General features: G+C 52.5%; 5 protein-coding genes across 5 annotated transcripts; 2 read left to right on the plus strand and 3 right to left on the minus strand.

Moving 5' to 3' along the window:
* Positions 1-36: 36 nt before the first annotated feature.
* On the plus strand, positions 37-1968 carry ACET3X_007332 (uncharacterized protein; the record flags this gene model as incomplete). The annotated part of the gene is made up of 3 exons (XM_069453467.1): positions 37-55; positions 195-941; positions 1016-1968. The coding sequence occupies 3 exons, from the start codon at positions 37-39 to the stop codon at positions 1966-1968; spliced, it is 1719 nt and encodes a 572-aa protein (XP_069304495.1).
* An 879-nt stretch (positions 1969-2847) lies between these two features.
* On the minus strand, positions 2848-4944 carry ACET3X_007333 (uncharacterized protein; the record flags this gene model as incomplete). Its single annotated transcript, XM_069453468.1, has 4 exons — positions 2848-3464; positions 3521-3648; positions 3700-3983; positions 4036-4944. The coding sequence occupies 4 exons, from the start codon at positions 4942-4944 to the stop codon at positions 2848-2850; spliced, it is 1938 nt and encodes a 645-aa protein (XP_069304496.1).
* Positions 4945-5582: 638 nt separating this feature from the next.
* ACET3X_007334 (uncharacterized protein) lies at positions 5583-7168 on the minus strand (the record flags this gene model as incomplete). The annotated part of the gene is made up of 2 exons (XM_069453469.1): positions 5583-6111; positions 6168-7168. The coding sequence occupies 2 exons, from the start codon at positions 7166-7168 to the stop codon at positions 5583-5585; spliced, it is 1530 nt and encodes a 509-aa protein (XP_069304497.1).
* A 5747-nt stretch (positions 7169-12915) lies between these two features.
* Positions 12916-13552, plus strand: ACET3X_007335 (uncharacterized protein; the record flags this gene model as incomplete). The annotated part of the gene is made up of 2 exons (XM_069453470.1): positions 12916-13408; positions 13476-13552. 2 exons carry the CDS (start codon positions 12916-12918, stop codon positions 13550-13552), a joined length of 570 nt encoding a protein of 189 aa, XP_069304498.1.
* Positions 13553-14008: 456 nt separating this feature from the next.
* On the minus strand, positions 14009-14929 carry ACET3X_007336 (uncharacterized protein; the record flags this gene model as incomplete). Its single annotated transcript, XM_069453471.1, has 3 exons — positions 14009-14493; positions 14550-14610; positions 14756-14929. The coding sequence occupies 3 exons, from the start codon at positions 14927-14929 to the stop codon at positions 14009-14011; spliced, it is 720 nt and encodes a 239-aa protein (XP_069304499.1).
* Between the last annotated feature and the right edge of the window lie 3172 nt (positions 14930-18101).

Genomic DNA, 18101 nt, shown 5'->3' on the forward strand with positions numbered 1-18101 from the left:
GCTTGGGTGACAGACGTCCGAGGAAGGATTGCCACCATGGCAGCGGCGACTGCGGGTAAGTAAAGGAAGTCGTTGTGGCCAGGCCGCAACGCTCTTCACCCATTTCCTACTGCCACCATGCCACACCAACATGCCTCGTCCGAGCCCACTCCCTGGTCTCTCCAGATATCTGACTTCGCTTCTCCCCTTCGCAGGCTACGAGTGGAACCGCTCTTCGCCGCTGCGCTCCTCGCCCGACACATCATCCTCCATGTACCCCGACCGGCCCATTCGCCCTCTGCCGGCTCGTTCGCTGCGCGCCCGCCTGTCTCCTGAGCAGGCCGAGACGATCGTCTTCCCCCACAACCCGCCTTCCACAGGCCCGCTCTTCAACTACCCGCCCTACACAGCCGACGAGCGCGTCAGACCCCACAGGACTGGAGCCAACGACCACCATGCCTGTCACTGTGGCCACACACACTCCGAGGTGGAGAGTGACGAGGAAGAGGACGAGCGCAACGGCCCGCTGCCTTCGTCGCCGAGCTACCAGTACAGCAGGCACGCGACTGGCAAGCCCGTGGCGGGCGCGACTGGTGCCTACCGCAAACCAGGCTCGCCTGCATCTTCGGTAGACGGCTACGAGTCGTTTGAGAACACCAACAACAAGAAGAAGCGCAAAATCCCCAACATGGGCAGCAACGGCTCACACCACGCCAGCCTCTCGGCAGACCTCACTGGCATGGGCGTCGCGCAACTGCACGAGGCAGGCGCCGTGGACGACGGCGACGGCATTGCGCGTTACTACGGCTCGGCGCCCTCGACACCACAACACGCGACCAATTCTGGAACCGGCATCTCAGGCGCAGGCAGAGGGCGTTTCGGCCGATCTGGCTCGGGACGGTCAGAACGGCGCGTGTTGGCCAGTTCGACCAATCTCGCCAACGCCAAAGCGAACAGCAAACGTACGGTGTCACCTCGGGAAATGATTCGTCTTGACTACTAAAAAGAGTCCGTGCGCTAACGATTTGTTTTACAGGACCCCCGGACCAAAGCGGCATCATCTCGACTGCCATTGCCAACGCAAACGCCACCCCACCGCCCCCCGGCAACGAAAACGTGAGCCTCCTGCAGCAGGAAGCTGCCAAGCATACCGCCAGCAAGACCCAGTTTACCTTCACCTGCGGCTCCGACTCGGCCAACAAGATGGTCTGGCCGGGCCAGGAGAACGGCCAGTACCCCCAACCGCCTGGCGCATACCCCAATGCCGCCTCTCCCTCACCCCACCCTCAAGCTGCCCGTGCACGCCCTCCCGTCCGCCCAGATGCCCCTATGGTGTCTACCCAGGGGACCCAGACCAGCCCCAACATGAATGGTGCCAGTGCATACCCTCCTTCGTCCCACCCTAATGGGACTGCACGACGCCCAACGGGCCCCCCACCACCGCAACAAGCCCCGCCGCCTCGAAAGCCACGGCGTAGTGCCTCCAAGCTGTACGAGTACGCTGCTCGCAAGCGCCGCATCCAGCAAGAGTACGCCAACTTCCACAACCCACCCAGCCAGCCATGGATATGCGAATTCTGCGAGTACGAGGACATATTCGGTCACCCTCCCATGGCTTTGATCCGCCAGTACGAGATCAAAGACAGGAAAGAGCGCAAGCGTCTGGCGGAAAAACGACGTCTGTTGGAAAAGGCTAGGATGAAGGGACGCAAGGGCAAGAAGGCGGGCAAGAAGGCACAGAACAACGCCAACAATGCTCTTCACAACCAAAACCCTCCCCCTGGCAGTGGCTATGACCGACGCGATGACGAGGGCTCCCTGGATCCACAAGACGAGTACTATGACGACGATTACGACGAACCAATGGCTACTTGTCCACACGGTTGCCAGCACCACCCCCATCCTCCCCATCCACACCCACAAAAGGTTCCGGGTCTGCCTCCTGGAGACCCTCGGGTAGGCGGGCCGCCTGTTGCCAACGGCACCTAACAACCGGACGAGACGGGGTGGGCCGTCTGCGTTCTTGCATTATTTCTACTTGTACTGTCTTTTCGCGTCGCCTTTCTGGTTGGAGTTGTTGCAGCTGTTGCTCGGATATCTAGACGTGGTGTCAAAAGAATCTTTGAGATGACAGGAGGTCAACACACTTGATCAAGCACGTCCTCTTTGAAGTTTGCCATACCACGCAGTTACCGACTGCGCTCCACTTCCCCAACTCGAGGTACATCTTTCCATGTTGTTTTGCAGCGTTCAAGCATTGTTATCTTTTTAGCATTTACCCGGAGTCCCTGTATATTCGGTCGTTTCCGATTCCACACTACCCGATTACGATGCACTCGTTCTCGACTCCCTATATTCACGACACAACGCGAAACATCGACAACCATACACCCCACTCCAAACAAAAAAAAACTCTCAACTCCGACACTCGAGACGGACTGTGTTGGTTTACATATGTCCCGCCGGCAGTGCACGGAGTGTAAATAAACAACAGATCGGATGGCGGTCGTCAAGTTCGACAGCTGCTCAACCCCGTTCATTGGAATAGGCTTGAATGCTACGTTGGAAAGCTACCTGTTGATACATCATTATGTTACATAGTGTACAAGTTGGCAAAGCTTAGCTAGAAACCGCCGTGTATTTAACACCAAGTAATCGATGAAGCATCCATCCGAGCTCTTCATGTTCCCTGGTTTTTATCCGTGCTATTGATGTACGAATTCGTGTAAATGTCTAGCACCATAGTTTGACAAAATCATCATGCCTCGGGTCTGGTATCAATACAATAAATGTTGACTTTATTTGTAACATCACAAGACTACAGATCGTCTATCTGAGCCAAGCTCGCCTATCTAATGACGTCCCTGTTTACATCCTTTCGACGGGACTCAGTCCAAGCACCCTCATTCCATTATACAGCACCTGCCTAGCAGCAACATATAGCGCCAACCTAGCAATCATGACATTCCTCTCCGAACCAATAACCTGCAAGTGGTCGTAACTGCTGCTAAGCGCATGTGCCATCTTGAACAGGTATGTAAGTACCGTCGTGGGTTCTTGCGTCTTGAGCGTGTTGAGGAAAGTGTCAGGCCACGATGCCAATTGGCGGACCAACTCGACCGCCTTGTCTTCCTTGAGTAAGCTCAGATCAGCCGATGTGAGATCGAGGTCGGCAAGGCTGGGGTCGGCGTCTACGGCCTTGCGGTAGATAGAGCAGAGGCGGGCGTGGGCGTATTGCAGGTATGGGCCTGTGTCGCCTTCAAAGGAACACATGCGGTCCATGTCGAAGGTGTAGTTGTTGATACGCTTGCCCTTCATGTCTTGGACCATGACGGCTGAGATGCCGAGTGTGTCGGCAGTCTGCTCTGGGTCTTTGACTTGAGCGTATTTTGCCTCGTTGGTCTTCATGACTTCGTGCATCTTGTCGCCGACATCGCGGAGGATGTCGTCGAGGAACTTGGCCGTGCCTTTTCGTGTCGACATGCCTGTTGTGATGTAAGTGATTTGATCGAACAGTAAGGAATTGGGAGGTGAATCGTACCAAGGACCATGCCGAAGTTGATGTGCTGGCACTTGTCGGAAATGTCTTTCCTGCCCATGAGCTCTTCGATCTTGAAGAGCTGGGCCAAATGGAGGTCTTGTTGCGAGGCAACGACGTAGATCATGCGGCTGCAAAGGTATTAGCAATACATACTGCAATATGGAAGCGATCGGCCATACTCAAAGTGGTACTTTTCAACACGCTCGATGGCAGCGCCAATGTCTCGGGTCAGGTATAGTGATGTACCGTCCTTCTTCTTGACAACAGCCTTGCCAAGCTTCTTGGAGTGCTTTGTGAGGTCGACAATGACGGCGCCTTCTGAGTCCTCGCAGACCTTCTTCTCCCACATGATCTTTGCGGCAAGGTCCATGCTCTCGTCTTTGACTTGAGACTCTCCGCTGTAGTCGTCGTAGTGGATGTTGAGTCGCGCGTATGTTTGTTTGTATTTCTCGATAGACAAGTCCTGCATGAATTAGTGTACGGTACTTGACCGTGTGTGATTCAAATCCACTCACCCTGAAGCGCTTCCAGATACCGAGCGCTTTGGGCTCACCATCAACCATACCCTTGAAGTATTTCCTGGCCTGCTCATCGATACCCTCGGCCTCGATCTTCTTGATCTCGGCTTCCTGCGCCGATGCATCCTTGCCCTCCTCTTTCAGCTTCGCAGCTTCGGCCTTGAGAGCCTTCATCTTCTCCGCTTCCTCGTGCTGGACATTGCTGACCCTGACATAGATGTCGTACAAGTGTCCGATGGGATTCTTGACGAGCTCCTCCTCGTTACCATAGAGGTCGAAACCGATAGCCAAGACACCGTATTGCTTGCCCCAGTCTCCGAGGTAGTTCATGCGAACGACATCCCATCCCGCGCCCTCATACAAGTTGGCGAGGAAGCCACCAATGATTGTACTCCGCAAGTGACCGGCATGGAAAGGCTTTGCAATGTTGGGTGAGCTGAACTCGACAATCATTTTCTTTGCGCCAGAGGAGGGGTCGAGCGGGTTCTTGAGACCGAGGTTCTTGTTGAACCCGTAGGCTTCCTTGGACTTGAGGACCATGGGCAGCACGAGCGATGTGAGCGTCTCCGGCTTGAAAAAGAAGCCGATGGACGTGTTGGTGACAATCGGCTTCTTGACCAGCGGCGACTCGGGGAACGCATCTGCCAGTTCCTGTGCAAACGCCTTCATGTCCTTCTTCTTTTGTCGGAGCGCAGGAACAGCCAACTGCAAGTCTCCGTGCTCTGGCTTGGCAGTCCATGCCAGTGTAGGGTATATTATCTGCTTGTCCACACCAGACACGGACGACAGCAACTCGGTGATGTGACTCCGGTAGATGTCGAAAGGGTTCAGGGCGGGGTATGTGTTTGGCTCTTGCGGGACCTTGTCCAGGCCGAGCGTCGCGAGCGTGTTTGTGAGGTCTTCCATGGTGACTGATGAGCGCGCCGACGCGTCGAGGTTTCGGAAGGGCTTGAAGGGCGTGGAGTCAATCTGGGAGTAAGGTCGTAGTGAATCGAATGTCGCTACCCCTCTGACGCTATTGCGCTTGTGTGAGACGGGTTGGTATTGCGAACGGGGCCGCGAGACTGTGTGCGGTCGGAATTGGGAGGGGAATGTGTGAAGGGAAGACACGCGCGGGGTGCTGGACTTGAGGGTAGCGTGTGCTGCTATGACTGCGCTACGGCGAGATGTCTGAGTCAAACAAGGAGAATGAGTCGCCAGCGGCCTCGTCAAAGAAACTTTGGTACAAGGAAAAAGTCTGGCGCGACAAATATTCGCCAGGCTTTGCTGCATGCCAGATGTGGGGTAGCTGCGATGCGTCAATGGTTCGGGAGAGATGCGAGCAATCGCGCTAGTACAAAATTTTGGAGGGGCAGGGCCGGCTGCAGGATACGACTATCTGAACACTCCCGAACGCGACCAAGCTGTCCCTGTACCGTCTCATCGCAGATACAGGTGCTACGGCGTCGATACAAGGCTCGTATACGCACGCCTCACACGATTTGGATCGTGTGCCTCCAGATCCTGACATGTGCAGAACGTACATGGGCGGCACATGCTCGTGCTCATTGTCCTGCACCTCGCCGCCGTGAACCAGGCACAGCATCTGACATGGATGACTCGGATACAGGTCGAGTCAGAGGTACTTCTGTCGATGCAGTAGGGCGAATCAGTCTCGCGTCCGACGTATCATTGACCAGGTCCCCGACGAAGCCTAGTCGTTCCCGGTTATCGTCGCAGAGTCTGGCATACTCGAGCAATAACCGTAAAGTGTAGATGTGCATGTCTTCTTTGCGTAGGACCTTGTTTGCCCAGTCTCGCCCTCGATGCGCAATCTTCTCCGCCGCTTCGTCACGAGCGTTGTTTACTACCGCCTCCGGATCGCCCCCCAGGCCTAGGAAGTAGTCCATTACCCCATACACGTCGACGAAGGAGTTGTCCATTGGCACAAAGTGTAGCCATGGTATGAGCCGGTCGTCGTGCCACTCTGAGTAGATGGTTGCCTTGATAGGGACTGACGTCGAGCGCAGGAAGGAAAGATAACGCCCAGAGAAGGAGTTGCCATCAATGTCGGGAAGAAACTTGTAGTCAAACCTAAGTGTGGAGTCAGTATAAATCTTACATGTAGTTTGCACAGGGGCACGACTAACTGTTCCAACATTGGAATCTTTTCCACAGCCTTGAACCAACGCTCATTGTACTCGCAAGTTCGGTTGCCAGACTGTGGCCAACACAAAAGGTCTGTGAAACCAACATTTGCAATCCGATCGACCCAAGTGCCGAGATCCCTGTGTCGTGTTGCTTGCAGATGATACGTCGTGTACGGTTGCGGCTTGTAGCTTTCACTTCCGTCAGCTGCCTTTGCGTCCAGCTCAAGGCTGTGCACGTATGTTCTGTTCATCATGGATACAAAGCAATGTCGATGGAAACGCGTCCAGTTTTCTGCTTTGTTACGGCCTCCACTGGCAACGCCTCGCCATACAGCGCCTGCAGTCTTCTCCTTCCAACTTTTACCGTCGCCGTCCGCGTTAAAATAGTCTCCACCGCCGAATGTGTCAGAGAGATAGGCGGCAGGGGGTATGACTATGTCTGCATTTAGCAGCAGCTTCGTCTCACCGAATATGGGAACCAAGGCATGAGTCGTCGAGATTGAGATTGGTTCGATAAATGTGCCATGAGATTCTTGGAGATGTTTATGTTGGCAGGAGTCTCTGGCCAAATCCCAGTCCTGTACGTAGCCTTTGTACGATCCATCAGGGTAGTTTTGAGGGAAAGGAGGCGGTCCAGAAAAGTCAGTGGCTGCATTTTGGTGTCGACCTGGTGAGTCTGGAGGGCATGCTCTCCGCGCTAGGTCCCAATATCGCTTTTCTGGTCCTTTCCACTGTACCTGAAGCAGTTCTCCAGATGGCTCATTTGGACCTTGGAGGTTACCATACCGAGAGACGACCTCATCAATAGGCGGGATCATCCTCGTCTTACTCTCAGTCTGTGTAAAGTTGCTCATATCCTCCCACGGTACAATGACTCTGCTCTCATCCATGACGTTGACAGCAAGATCAAGATCCGGTATCATACCTTCCAAGAGCCTCATCATGGCCAGCCACGCATGCATGCGGTCAATCGCAGTCCCTGGGCCTTGTTCCCCAGTCATGCTAGCGGACCCATTTCTCACAGAGATGCGGTGTTCGAAGCGGCCAGCAAAATCGCGCATACTCTTTGCAGAAACCCCCCAGAATGGTCTCAAGTCGCGATGTATCTGGTCAAACAACTCCTCAACGATGACCGCGTTATGTTTCCGCGCATAATCAAACCAGATATCAAAGTTGGGGGGTGGATGGCGACCGCGCCGTTGTCGATAAGCTTCCGTTGCCGATTGGAGACTATACGTGTGCTTTGACATCAGCACCTTGAATTTTGGTTCCGCATCGGCCATTAGATCGCCAATTAGGTGCCGGTCGAACATGTCTGATCCATGACCGACTGACTTGTCTCTGTTTGCGGTGTGGAGGGGTCACCGGAATTGCCAGAACAAGAGCGTGCTGGTGCAAAGAAGTAGAACACTCAATGCGATAGTAGAGAAAGCAGTGTTACGGAAGCCCATGATACGCGTGCATTGCTGGAACATGTTGAGTTGCAATTGCGGGATCGCAGTCGTGCAAATACGATCGAAAGGTACCGTTAAACCGAAGCAACTACTTTAGTGAGTTCTCAAGGGACACGTATGATGGAGGTGTTCAAGGCGTGTTTGTCGTACGTGAATAGAGAAGGCACGGTGAAGGCGAGGTCCTTCTCCGGGTTTCAGCCATGAGACTCACTTTCATTGCGCAGGGAGGAACTTTTGCATCGTTTTCTTTTGGAATATTCCGGGCCCTCTTTATATCGCTCGGATCTCACCAAGGTTTCTCTGCTACAGTGACGTCATCTATCACATCACACAAACGTGGCAATGAGTATCATTAATGCTCTTTTGTCAGGTAAACACTATTCAGTCGTGTGACTTGGAATCGATTCGTGTGTATGATCAACCGAAACATTCCAGAAGATCTACTTCCTAGGAACTAATGCGTCGATATCTCTCAGATATCAGAAGTGAGTCATTTTGATACCTAATGATCAAAAATTGCCTCTTGCGTTACATGTCCAGGTTCAACGGGCAGTGTTTTCTGGTATCTGCTGCTTGCGACCATAGGAAATGTGTCAAGTCGAGGCTCGTCGGTCCTTTTGCGGTGGCGATCATAGACCACTTCCACATAGGTAATCTCATTCATGTAGTACTCAGCACGCGCGGCCCTGGTTCTGGCCGTTGTACGAGGACCGCCTACATTAATGTAGGCGCAATGAATCCATTCAGTCGGAGTGCCGTACTGCGTGTCGCGATCTTATGTCCTACGTAATACCCAGAAGCCGCTGAACGCCACCAATAAATATCCTTACATCTTGACATGTATAGTAGGTATCCCAGCTGTCGGACGAGACTATAGGTGCACTATTCAATCGTCATGGCGCGAATATGAGTTAGAAATTTGAAGGCCAAGCCCTTGCTGAGTGATCTCATGGCTCCCAGTAGGCCGCAACGTATCTACATCTGCAGCAAAGTCATAGAACTTGCAACTTCTGAGGTCCGAAACACCCACCAGTTCATCCATGCGTAATCTGACGTGTTTGACGCTTAGCATAAGCCAATCGCCTATCATCAAGACGGCATGCTGAAATCGGTGCTGAACTGCTGCACTATTCCTAGGGTCTCTTGGTTGGCAATATTTCAGATAGATCGGTAATGGTGGTGTGCTGACGGTTTCGACGGTGAAGTTCTTAGAGGGTAAAACTGATCGTAGAGGAACGAGGCAGCTATAGGTGACGCGTGTCACTTGTGTGGCGTGTATCGTGGGGCTTTAATGCCGTTTCCCCACGCGTTAAACTTACTTGGTGGATAAAAGGAGAACCTGCGGCTTAGAAAATGCAACCGAACCTGCCCGCTGCAGCCATGACTCTTGTACAAAGTAGGGCTGACTACTGTCTATACATGGCTCAGACATATATTAACTATTGCCCATAGCAAAACCTGGTAGCAGAAATTGACCCCGCTGCAGATCGCGTGGATTTACTTGATCTCAAATATAAAGGCCTCTCCCATGAGAGAAGGACTGCGGCTTGTTTGGAAGAGGAATGGTTTGCACAACGTCTTACCAGCGATAAATTTCCGCCCTCCACGCCGTTTTGGGGATGCGTCACATGGGCAGACCCAGTCATCCCTGAAGTGGCGTTGGGCGCTTCCAGCAGTGTGGTCCAACACATGCTTGGATACGAAAGCAGATCTGACGCATATGAAATCGAGTATTCTGATAGTCATCTGAGACGATCATCCCGACGCGGGCCTCGCGTATCCTTCTCATGAACAGAATATGTAATACGCGATGGTTAGACTGGGTGGTTCTAGCTTATCTAGTCTGGCGCTGAGACTGGGAATATCGGAGAGTCTGTTTGATAATATGTTTCAAGGTTGTCTTGTCCGGGTTGGTAGGAACATGTACTACCGCTGAGCGAGTACTCAGCGACCGGGGGGTCTGGTGGAACAAGGATTGAACCATCCATCCGAGTCTGATTTGTGGCCCGGCAACCGCGATCGAAGTATCGAGAAGCAATCGCTGCGTGGCTGTCTTAGACCTGAAACTTCGAAAAGCGAATGGATGAAAAGAGCGCAGGCATCTGAAGAGGATAGGTGTAAGTGGGACATGAAGGGAACATCGGCGAGGTTGCGAATCCAGCGGTGAAGACGATGGCTCCGCGTCGCTGGATCAGTAGATCTCGTGACAGGCATGAGTACCCAATCGTTTGGCATCGGCAGCTGTGAATTGCTTCCGCAAAAGCATCTCGATCTTTCAGCCCCAAGATTCGACACATCGGCTCTCTGGCAGACGGCAGGCCCCAGTGAGCTAGGGATATCCTTGCTGATCGTCACTTCCAAGCCTTTTCCCATGTTGCCAGATCGGATTCGGCAATGGAAAAGCGGGACGAAGTACGCGACGTGGGCCCCCTGTCAAGCGACTCGATGAGCGTGGGAAGCCTCAAGACATGAGCCAGACGCCCGACCTGGGATCATAATCTCTTCCATGGCTTCCGCAACTTTCCTTTATCAAGAATGTCGACGCTATACAGGTGAGCAGGATCTAGAAAGATATCTCAAAGAAATGTTGACAACATGAGAGGAATGCGCGAATATGGACCCTGTGCAGGTTGTCGAACATGGTGAGGATGCGGCAAATTTCTCTTAAAATCTTGCCGGACCAGCGTGTGTAACAACGTTCGGAAGTCAGACCGGGAAGACGGCAGAATCGAGGATAAAGGCGTGTTACACAGCTCCGGTCAAGCTAGCCAAATAGCTTGCGATGGAGCTGACAGATGTCCAACATGCTGTATAAGATCTGTACGTAGCCGCATGTAACAGTAGGATCCGCTTCTAGTAATGCCGTCTCGGCATGGATTGGCTTGCGGAGAAGTTCGGAGGACGCAAGTGAAGGGATGGAGAATGAAGTCAAAGTCTTTTGCACCGGTTGGGGGTTAGGTGCATATGATTGTCCATGGTGAAGGGTAAAGTGGCTACCCCCAGGGCGGAACGGTGCCCTGGAAAGATGTTGCTGCGGAGTGCTGATGTAAATAACATTCCTTTTGTGAGATTGAAGGCGATAGCGCAAGGTGCAGCCGTGCGTGTCACAAAGGCTTATTCCAGGGCGACGGCTCGGTAATTGGTGGTTTCGCGCAGGCCACGCAGCTATACCATCATGTCGGGTCAGTGGTTGTGCCTTGAATCGGCAATCTTGCAATGCTAGATACCGGTAGTGGTAAGGCGAGCGGACGCTACTGACTAAAGATGCTCCTCAAGAAGACCGACTTTCGAGCTCCATGGGGGGGCATGTTAATGGCGGCAGCGCTAGGCCGATGCGCAACAAGCACAGGCATGGCTGGGTTTACTATGCCAGAAGAGATGGAAGCAGGCGGACGCGCTTTCGAAAATGGGGAGGCTCAGCTCAGGCCAATAGCGGGGGGCGGCAAGCCATTAAATGCAGCCCACTGCAACAGGTAAGAGTCGTTTAGATGCTTGTAGCTTGATGGCTCTGTATAAGACGACGTACTCAGCGTCTCCGAGCTGGCCAGTTGGTCATAGGAAGCAAACTGCCGCTCGAAACCCAAAGGCATTGGCTCAGGACTCCTTCGTCAAGTGAAACATTCTTCATCTCTCCCATCACCGACGGTCCACAACGTCCCTGAACCGCATCTGGGCCGGCTTCCGTACGTGTGCATTGTATATCCGTCGACATCGGGTACGGCAGCCAAGAAAAGGTACGTCGGATAAGCTCGGTTTGTTGCAGAGGGTCATTGCTGGAAGATGACGCTCCGTTGGCGGTTCTGCCGTCAATGCGGGCAGAGATGGATGGTGGATGGGAAGAGGCACATTCGATGGTGCGGGCAAAGCATGGCTGATATACAACAGCAGCATAGAGCGTCACAGACCTCTGACAAAGCCGGCGCCTGCCAGAGGCCCCGAAGAAGCTCCTTCCCAGCCCATGGCAATATTGCGATAGGACACATTCAGGCTTGGCATTGCCATTGTCAAACCGCATCAGATACCACGATCACGGCGAAAAGTCGCCGCGGATCGTACAACGCCAGAGGCAAAGGGCAGAACAGTATCCTGCACACGCTCGAGGAACAGGCGGGCAGGTGTGACAAGCCAGAAGGTGAGCAGTTCATCTCGCTTGGTTACGCGTTCATCCCGTCATTATTCAGTATCCCTGTCCCCCACATGGCCTGCCGGGTTCCTGTGACGCATCACATTCGTCAATTTCCCTGCAACACCATGTGCTGCATCTCTACCACACACACTCCGCGCTGTCGTTTCTTTCTGTTGCCACCCGCCATCTGCCTCTACACATCCCTTCTCATTTTCGATGCATGTACCATCGCTCGCTCTGTAGCCGAGGGGCTGCATGAACGGCGCCTATTGCAGGCGCAAAAGGCGGCCCTTCCACCGGGAATCCCGCCGACATGTGGGGTGGCACTGGGGGCCCAAGCGGACTGGTGAGGGACTTCCAAACCTCACCTCTGCCTATATCCTTTGAGATATTGCTCGCTGCTGCGCTCTCGTTCTTCACTAGACGGCTGTGAGATTAAAGGGTTCTAGTATTGGGTTCAACTGCACAGAATGAGCCTTCGTCGTCCTGATGGAGGGGCGGCCCCATGGGCACCAAGCGAGTTTAGATGACGAGTCTGACTCGTGGCTTGACTTCATTTCCTATATCTTCATTATCCAACATGGCACGATCCTGTTCCAAGGCTTCGGCTTACATCTGAGTCTCTTCCCAGTCTTTCTTTTGTCTTCAGTTCATTCATACTTTGTTTGCTTCTCTTGCTTTGCCAGCTTCTCCCATCCCAACAGCCCGAGTGCACTCTCAAGGCCCTACCAGCCGGGTTGTTATTTGCCCGAGTCAAGTCACTCCGTGAAAACATGCTAAGAAAAACAGGTTCAGCCATTATCAGATGCGAAGAGGCCCCCGACGTGGAAGAGGAAGAGATCAAAATCCCAACCGGGGCGCGTCTTCTAGGAGAGATACATCAACTCCGCCGTCAACCTCCCAAACTAGATCCCCTTCACGACACACCATCACACACAGGGGTCGCAGTCACACATTACTCAGACGCTCGGCTCGTATCGCAGAACTACTCAACGGAGATACAGATCACCAGTCAACCAACGCCACGTCCTCAATGGCTGACGTCGCAAGGCCAAGGGCCCTAGGAAGCAGATCTGTCCGCTCAAGGCATCAATCTGGAAACTCTCGTACGTCAGGAAGATCAAGATCAGGTCAACATTCTCCGTCACCGGAGGACATTCGGTACGCTATGGATATCGTTGTGCAGCCGCCACGGACTGCACGAGTTGGTCAGATAATGCCCGGATCGATCGTCGTGCGATTGCGAACTACCAACGCAGATACTGATGATGCTGTTGCAGACTCGACAAATCTTGTCGCAGTCGCCGCTCTGGTCCCGGATACAAACACTCCGGCGTCGGTGGATCCGAACGCTCTCAACGCAGCACTCACCGGGCGAGTCTTTGACTCCATTCACCCATTCAGCGACGACGAAGCGGATGGATCGATTGCCTCCATGGAGATGGCCGACCCCCATGGTGTAGGGTATATGCGCTTCCCTGAGCTCATCATTCGCCAGGCTGGTACCTATCGGATACGCATCACCCTCATCCGCATCCGCAACTCCGCTGCAGATCCGCCAGTGACATCTGCAGGCAATGGTCTGGCTGTGCACATTGTCGACAGCAATCCCATCATTGTCAATGGGGGTGGATCTTCGTCAAATATGGCTGCATACAATGGTAAGTATCTAGTGGCAACTTATTGATTTTCTTCAGTTTCCTGATCATCTCTTGTTACCAAACACAGGGGACGGTGATATCGATGATGGTGGTTGGTTTGATGTTTTGCGATCTATCCAGGACCGACGCAGATCGCAGGGATAGTTAGCATCTTGTACGATCAGCGCATACGATTTGGTCGATTTCATCATCTCAGGCGAAACGAGCATTTTGGCTGTGAACGAGAAGTACACGCTATAGAACAAGCTGGACAAGGCTGTTGCGAGGTTTGGGCTTAATTACACGTGGGCTATATGCCTTTGCTGGCCCGACATAAGGGATACATGGTTACGGGTTTCTCTTTTGATGCATGGCATGTTTACTTTTGTATTTCTAGTTTCATTGACCTTCTTATAGGCGATGTGATGAACAGCCTGCCTACTTTCCTCTCCGGATTTTTGCGAGGTAGAGCAGCATTCGAGAAATCAACCACTAATGCTATTGAACAAACATATATGCAAAGGAACAGATTTCAACATTCGTGACTAAACAGGAACAACGAAACTGACTATTTACATGCTCAAACCAATCACCATGTCACTCGACGGCCATTTGAACTATTTACTGGCGAAAGGTGGTCTCCGAGCTTGGGTTGTTGATTCCAATAGTATCAGCACCACCAGAGCCCGACCCAGAGCCAGGCGTGCACTTCCTCCAAGCAACATGAAGCTGCTGCGTAAAAGCAACAGTAGCATCATCGTTACTCATCTCGCCTGCCTGATCAGCCTTCTTGTTCGTAAGCGCAATTCTGTTGTTGATGTTGAGAATGCCGTTCTGGCCACAGGGCGACCAGATGGTTGCCGTCGTCTCGACACTGTCCTGCTTGGTGTAGACTTGGCCATTGAGGAGCTCGCCGCCACCGACGGCTGACATGCGCGTGGTTTGTGTTTTGCCGGCATCTTGCGAGAAGTAGTAGGTAGTGATGAAGGTTCCGGTCACACCTTCGTCAAGACGTGCCCAGCCGTGGTAGGTGGCGTCTACAACGGCGTACTGGAAACCTCCTGGATACTTCAGGTTGAGGTGAAGTTGGCAGTTCTTGCTACGGTCTGTTGGAGTGCTGTTAGGATCGCCTTTTGCCCTGGATACAGGATCTTGGACTTGCCTGCTGGCGTGGTACCAGGACCGATGTATGTCTGGAATGCGTCGAATCCATAGGTTACGACCTGGTAATGTCAGCTCACTCCCTTACCAAACAGATCCCCCATCATTGCGGAAAGTTTACTGCAAGGTATTGATGTATCTGGAATGATGAAGCGGGATTTCATCGTCCCCATAAGCCCACATGGTATGTATTGAGGTAGTACGTACAGTTTTATCGGTCGAGGTACTGGTAGAGACGGAACCCTGAGGGCAGCCGTTACCGGAGTACGTCGTGTCAACGATCGTGATCTGTTCTGGAGAAGGAGCATCACCAGCAGTGGTCTGAGGAACAGGGTTGGCCAAAGCGAGGACCGGAAGGAGAAGGGCGATTTTGGCGTGCATGTTTGCTATTGCTGGGACAAAGACAGTTGAGAGTGATGAGGTGTTGAAGGGGATGTTGATAGCGGAGGCTGCTGATATCTAATGGCACTGAGCAAGATGGGGAGAGGAGTGTTTTTATACTTCCTGAATAACGATGCTCGCATGGGATCTCGCGGCTGTAGACTCATACACCGCCCAGAACCTCAACATGCCGCCTCGAATACATTGCATGATGATTGAAATGGTGATTTGGGGGTATAGCAGTCTTGATGCAGCTAGCTCAGCTTCCAAATTTAGTCTCAAAAGACGTTCTTCGGTAATAAGAACCACGGTATCTAAACACTGGCCTAGAGTTCTCGGGATAATGATTAGATTGGTTTCGCTCAAGAGATGATTTCGACAGTATGGCAAATATGAAACCACGACCAAGAGAGGCCGAAGATGTGGTAGCTGAGCACGTTACGCTGCTCGGGACCTGGATTGCAGTAGAAAGTCTTCAGTGGTGCTGGCTCTGCGTTGGTAACGTATCGTAAGGATTCAAGACAACAGAAAAGCATTATAGTGAGTATACGAAAAGCTTAGGTAAGATATAGATTAACGTGTTGTCTCTAGAGAGGCTCTGGACCTGCATAGCAAGGCTCCGGTGCCGTGTAACGCGCTTAAAATAGTCATCGACAACGTCGAGATTGCCTTGCCGCGACCTGGGTGCAATCGAGAATCAGACAATGCATGACTGGCGACAAGACCGACAAGACCGGATAGTGTAGCCATTCCCAGGTCCCGAGATTCTGGGGTATTGTGCTTACAGAACATGGTCTCGACTAGTATGCCGTAATTTAACCCGCAATATGTATATTCGGCAAACGGGGCGCGTAATTGGATAATATACGATCTGGTAAATCCATGTTCGTCCTTTCCGATCAATATGCAGGGTTTACCCGAGACCACCTGCCACAACGTGACCTGAACTTGCGGTATCGGAAGGAAGCATGTATGCAAGTAGAGTAGAGGGACCACCGCTCGCTCCGGTTTTCTTCAATCTCCTCTCAAATGAATGTACATTAATCGATCCATCGTACGTTCGCCTCGCCTCATAGCTCGGCTTGTTGTCAAGACTTCGCCTCCGGTTAATTCGGTATACGAAGTTGCAACGCCTGTCAACATGGTTGTGTTGTAAAGCTGGTTAGGTATGGGATCCAGTGCATACGTCTTCCCCCCTTCCAATTACGTAATTATATTTTTTGAAGACATAACAACAAGGTACTAAGGACCCAGACCATCGGCGGAGCTAAGTGGTTCTCCCAGATTCCTCAAAAAAGATATGCGAAAGTGAGAATCTGGGTAAGGCGTTCCAAGACATGAGATAGAGGATGCTGTATGGTGTCCAGGGGGTGGATTGAATCAATACACCTAAATGCTTTTACTCTATTTTCGTGTCGGAGTTGACATCGATCCCAATGTGGAGATGTACACTCTTTTCTGCTTCCTTGACCTAGGACTAGAGACGTACGTACTTTGCAGATGAACAGGTTACTGTGTTTCATGGGTTCGTATAGCCAGAACGAGGCGAGCATCTTCGATGCATGTTCTCCCTGGATTCGCCGATGAGCGGTGGTTGCTGTTGCTTGTTCACTTTGAACGAGTCTTTGGATCGATGCATCGACTGTCGCTAGTCGGACTTCGGAGGTAACTCCTGACCGAGGTGGCTTGGAGTGGCTCAGGTGGCTTCTGCTCTCGGAGTTATGCGTGTTTCGTATTCACCATCTCAAGGGCGATTGGCTCGTTGTGGGATGGCGTCCGGCCTCGGACTCTCCAAAGATCTGGATTTTAAGCCACCAAGCGCATACAGGCTCCGACACATGAGTCGCGGAAACTACACGAAAACGATAGCGAGCAAGTGTACGGTACCCTATGGTTTAATCGATGGACTCAGCGGCACATCTGGAATTGTGACAAAGACGGAAGCCAAGGGGGTTGGCAGGTGGACTGACGTCAGGCGGAGGGTGACGGTGAGGAGCGATGAGGGGGGTAAACATTGGCAATACATCTGTAACATGCGAGTGGTCTTAGTCCGCAGTAGTGACGGAGGAAAGCCGCTGGTGACGCTCAGTAATGGTGGCAGGTGAGGGCAATGATGAAGGCTGAGCAATGCGGCTCAAACCCTGGCGCTAGCGAGATCGACCGAGCCGTTTGGTCTCCACTCCGCAGGTTCCGGAGCGTTTTCCGCACCAAAGTTTCTTCGCCTCCTGGATCTGACACTTCAGGATTAGCAACAGTTATGCCTGACCACCCATAATTCTGCCAATGCGCGTCGACTCTCCATCTTTACGAGAGTTTATGGAAAGTTCCGACTAGCGACTTTCGACAGTGCTGCGGTGTGGATCAACGCCTTCCGTCGCTTTGGATATGCTCCAGCGTGCCACAGCCTGCAATGACAGACAGAGCCCCGGATGAGCAAGTTCGCCGTACATCGTCACTTATCCACACTGGCCACGAAAACGGGATGTATCGCGCGTAGACCGGCCTGCATGCGAGTGCGCGAGATCTGCCGGGCACCAGTCAAGGAGGTTCGGGCCCCTGATGGACCCATGGTACGCAGTCTCTCCCTGCATCATCTCTGCGACGGCCATCGATAGCATCTTTACGCGAGCACCCAAATCGTCACAACTTCAGGAAACGCCACACGCTAGCCTGCCTATCTAGCCCCTGGCCGAAGAAACTCACTTTGCTGTCGCGTGGCCGCACGTGTTCGTCGCGTATCCACAGACACCGGGTGGTGTGGTAATCGGGACCACAAGACTCCACTTGAGGAGCCACCGAATGCTCGCGTCATTAATCGCCATGTAGCATCCATGTGCAAATCAACCATATGCGATGCAGGTACCAAAGCTTAGCTGAAGATCTGGGGTTTACATCACTACAGTTCGGTTTATAGTACGGCGACAATTTTGTCGCAGGCAACTCAGTTCGCGCGTCTTTCTCTGACCTCATTATGGAATGTTCCTTAATGGGCGTGGACACAGCAATAGACAACCAATCGGGCTAAGCAGCACTGGAGCTTCAACACTACTCAAACGTTCGCGCAAATAATGTACCCCTGATGGGCTGATCGGTCCCTCTGCGAGCGCAAACCGGCTTCTTTGAAGGTGACTATTGACATAGTAAACCGCGGACCCTAAGCTAACAGGATACG

Source organism: Alternaria dauci, chromosome 7 (genome assembly GCF_042100115.1).
Source record: "Alternaria dauci strain A2016 chromosome 7, whole genome shotgun sequence".
In the NCBI taxonomy this organism is placed as follows: Eukaryota; Fungi; Ascomycota; class Dothideomycetes; order Pleosporales; family Pleosporaceae; genus Alternaria; species Alternaria dauci.